The sequence below is a fragment of the Triticum dicoccoides genome, chromosome 3B, assembly GCF_002162155.2.
Source record: "Triticum dicoccoides isolate Atlit2015 ecotype Zavitan chromosome 3B, WEW_v2.0, whole genome shotgun sequence".
Taxonomy (NCBI): Eukaryota; Viridiplantae; Streptophyta; class Magnoliopsida; order Poales; family Poaceae; genus Triticum; species Triticum dicoccoides.
In genome coordinates this window covers 558,987,359-558,990,087 of record NC_041385.1, presented here as the reverse complement: position 1 = coordinate 558,990,087, position 2,729 = coordinate 558,987,359, and the positions used below count along the sequence as shown (strand labels likewise).

Genomic DNA, 2,729 nt, shown 5'->3' with positions numbered 1-2,729 from the left:
CCCCTCGTTTCCCCCCTTCACCTATCCCACCCATTCCTGGGCTCTTTCTGCCAATTCCCAAGGAGAATGCAGGAGCGTGTTCTTTCCTCTGCCGATCTCAGATTTGCATTTCTCAGCAGGCATCCTGACATAGTTTGAACTCCATCACCTCTCGGCAAGCAACAACTGAAACGATCGAGCACGGGAGCTAGTGCTGTTCAGCTCCCTCGGCTACCTACCTGCTGCCGACCTTTATCTCTGCAGAAGATCGATGGAAACCCAGGAAGGCGATGCGCATAGCTCTGAATCCGATGCTCGCAAAGTGAAAGGGAGAGGTGGATTCGTAGCCCTACCGTTCATCATAGGTATGTAATATCATCCCTTCAATTTGTGATGGTATGTAGTGTTCTCTCTGACCTTTGCATCCGCAGCAAATGAAATGTTGGAGAAAGTTGCGGGATTCGGGCTCAACACCAACATGATCATGTACCTCACCAAGCAGTACCACCTGAGCAACGTCACCGCCGCAGCGACGCTTTTCGTGTGGGCTGCGGCCGCAAATTTCGCGCCCATTCCCGGCGCGCTCATAGCCGACATGTACACAGGCCGGTTCATGGCCATCTCGCTAGGCTCCATCGCATGCCTAACAGTGAGCACAAAACCACCAAATATGAGCGTGTCGATGCTTCACTTGCGCTAAATTTGCATCACTTGCTGCAGGGGATTGTTTTCCTATGGCTGAGCGCCATGATACCCGGAGCGCGGCCACCGCCATGCGGCGTCGGCCTTGCCGGGGAGCAGTGCGCGCCCCCGGGGCCGAGGCACCTTGCGTGGCTGATCGCCGGCTTCACGTTCCTGTCCATCGGCGCCGGCGGCATCCGGCCGTGCTCCATGGCCTTCGGCGCGGACCAGTTCTCCCGGCACCCCAAGGAGAGGAGGTCGAGGATCCTGCAGGCCTACTTCAACGCCTACTACGCGTCCATCGGGGTGGCCTTCACGGTCGCCGTCACCGTGATCGTCTACGTGCAGGACAACGTCGGCTGGAAGGCCGGGTTCGCCGTTCCGATGGGCCTCATGATGCTCTCCGCGGTGAGCTTCCTCTTGGGCTCCCGCCTCTACGTCAAGGAGAAGGGGTCCAAGCAAATGTTCGCCGGGATAGGCGCCGCCCTCGTGGCGGCGGTCAGGAACTACAGGGTGCAGCTGCCGGCGAAGACGGAGGACGGCGTGTACCATCATCTCAAGGACTGCAAGCTCACTGTCCCCACAGACAGGTTGAGGTGAGTGCAGAGTGAAAGGCATGATCGACCCATTGATTGTTCAGCTGACATATATGGCGATGTTTGATTTGAATCCGTTCAGGTTCCTGAACAAGGCCTGCATGATCAGCAACACTGGGAACGAGGACTTGTTACCCGGCAATGGCGCGGCGGCCTCAGAGCGTGACGGCAACGGTGGCGGCAGGAGGCTGTGCACGGTAGACCAGGTGGAGCAGCTCAAGTCGGCCGTCCGGATTCTGCCGATCTGGTCATCCACCGTGTTCCTCGCGCAGGCCATGAGCCAGAACTACGCCGTGCTGCAGGCCAACGAGATGGACCGGCGCATCGGCGTGGGCCAGTTCCGCGTGCCGGGCTGCTCCCTCACCATGTTCAACATGGTCACCATGTCGCTGTGGTCGGGCAGCTACGACAGGTGGATCGCGCCGGCGCTGCGGCGGGTGACGGGCGACCCGCGCGGGCTCACCATGAAGCAGCGCGTCGGCGTGGGCCTGCTGCTGGCCACCGCGGCGATGGCCGTGTCCGGCGCGGTGGAGGGCGCGCGGCGCAGGCTGGCGCTGGCCGGCGGCGGCGCCGCCGGCATGTCGGCGTTCTGGCTGGTGCCGCAGTTCGCGCTGATGGGGCTGGCCGAGGCGTTCGGCGTGATCGGGGAGCTCGAGTTCTTCTACACGGAGCTGCCCAAGAGCATGGCCAGCTTCAGCATGGCGCTGCTCTACATGGCCATGGGGGTGGGCAACCTGGTCAACAGCCTGATCGTCAAGGTGGTGGACGACGCGAGCAGGCGCGGGGGGAGGACGAGCTGGCTCTCCAGCGATCTCAACGCGGGCCACTACGACTACTACTACTGGCTGCTCGCCGGTCTGGGCGCCATGAACTTTGTGTACTTCCTCTGGTGCGCCTGGAAGTACGGCGAGGAGGGGAAGAACGTGGAGTGGGAGGAGGAGGGTGAAGGTGAGAGGGAACGGCCGATGGCCTAGTTTTGTAATGCTGAGCTCGAGTGCCGCAGGCCATTTTTAACGTGAGTCTGAACTCGGAGGACAGAGCCCGAAGGTTGCCGGGTTGGTTCTCTCTTCTCTGAACCAACTGCTCTGAATTGTGGTTAATGTTTCAAAGTTCCCGGGGCACGGAAGAAATCTGTGCGACTCGCCTTGCCATTCATCAGCGAAGTCGGAGTCTACATGGGTTTTTTTTTTGGGAAATGTTTACCTTATTCTTCTTCCCAACAAAGAGGCCAGTTCCTCGGGGAAAAGAAACTTCGGTCATCTAATTTCAACAAACGACACGCAAAAAAAAATTGATTGGTTAAATGAAACACAATAGCTAAAGGTCAGTCGACTGAATTTTGTTTTTTGATCAATCGATTCAGTTTTGAGAAGGAAGAAGGAAGCACCAAGACAGAGGAAGGAGACGGCGAGGCCACCGGCGCCGGGGAAAGAAGCAACCCAATCTTAAGGGTGTTGGGGGTGAAGGTGCAGT

The 2,729-nt window shown here is 58.8% G+C and overlaps 1 protein-coding gene across 1 annotated transcript; it reads left to right on the top strand.

Annotated features, from left to right (window-relative positions):
* The first annotated feature begins 250 nt into the window (after positions 1 to 250).
* On the top strand, positions 251 to 2,230 carry LOC119279652 (protein NRT1/ PTR FAMILY 1.2-like). Its single transcript, XM_037560828.1, has 4 exons — positions 251 to 344; positions 411 to 628; positions 700 to 1,256; positions 1,339 to 2,230. The coding sequence occupies exons 1-4, from the start codon at positions 251 to 253 to the stop codon at positions 2,228 to 2,230; spliced, it is 1,761 nt and encodes a 586-aa protein (XP_037416725.1).
* Positions 2,231 to 2,729: the final 499 nt, after the last annotated feature.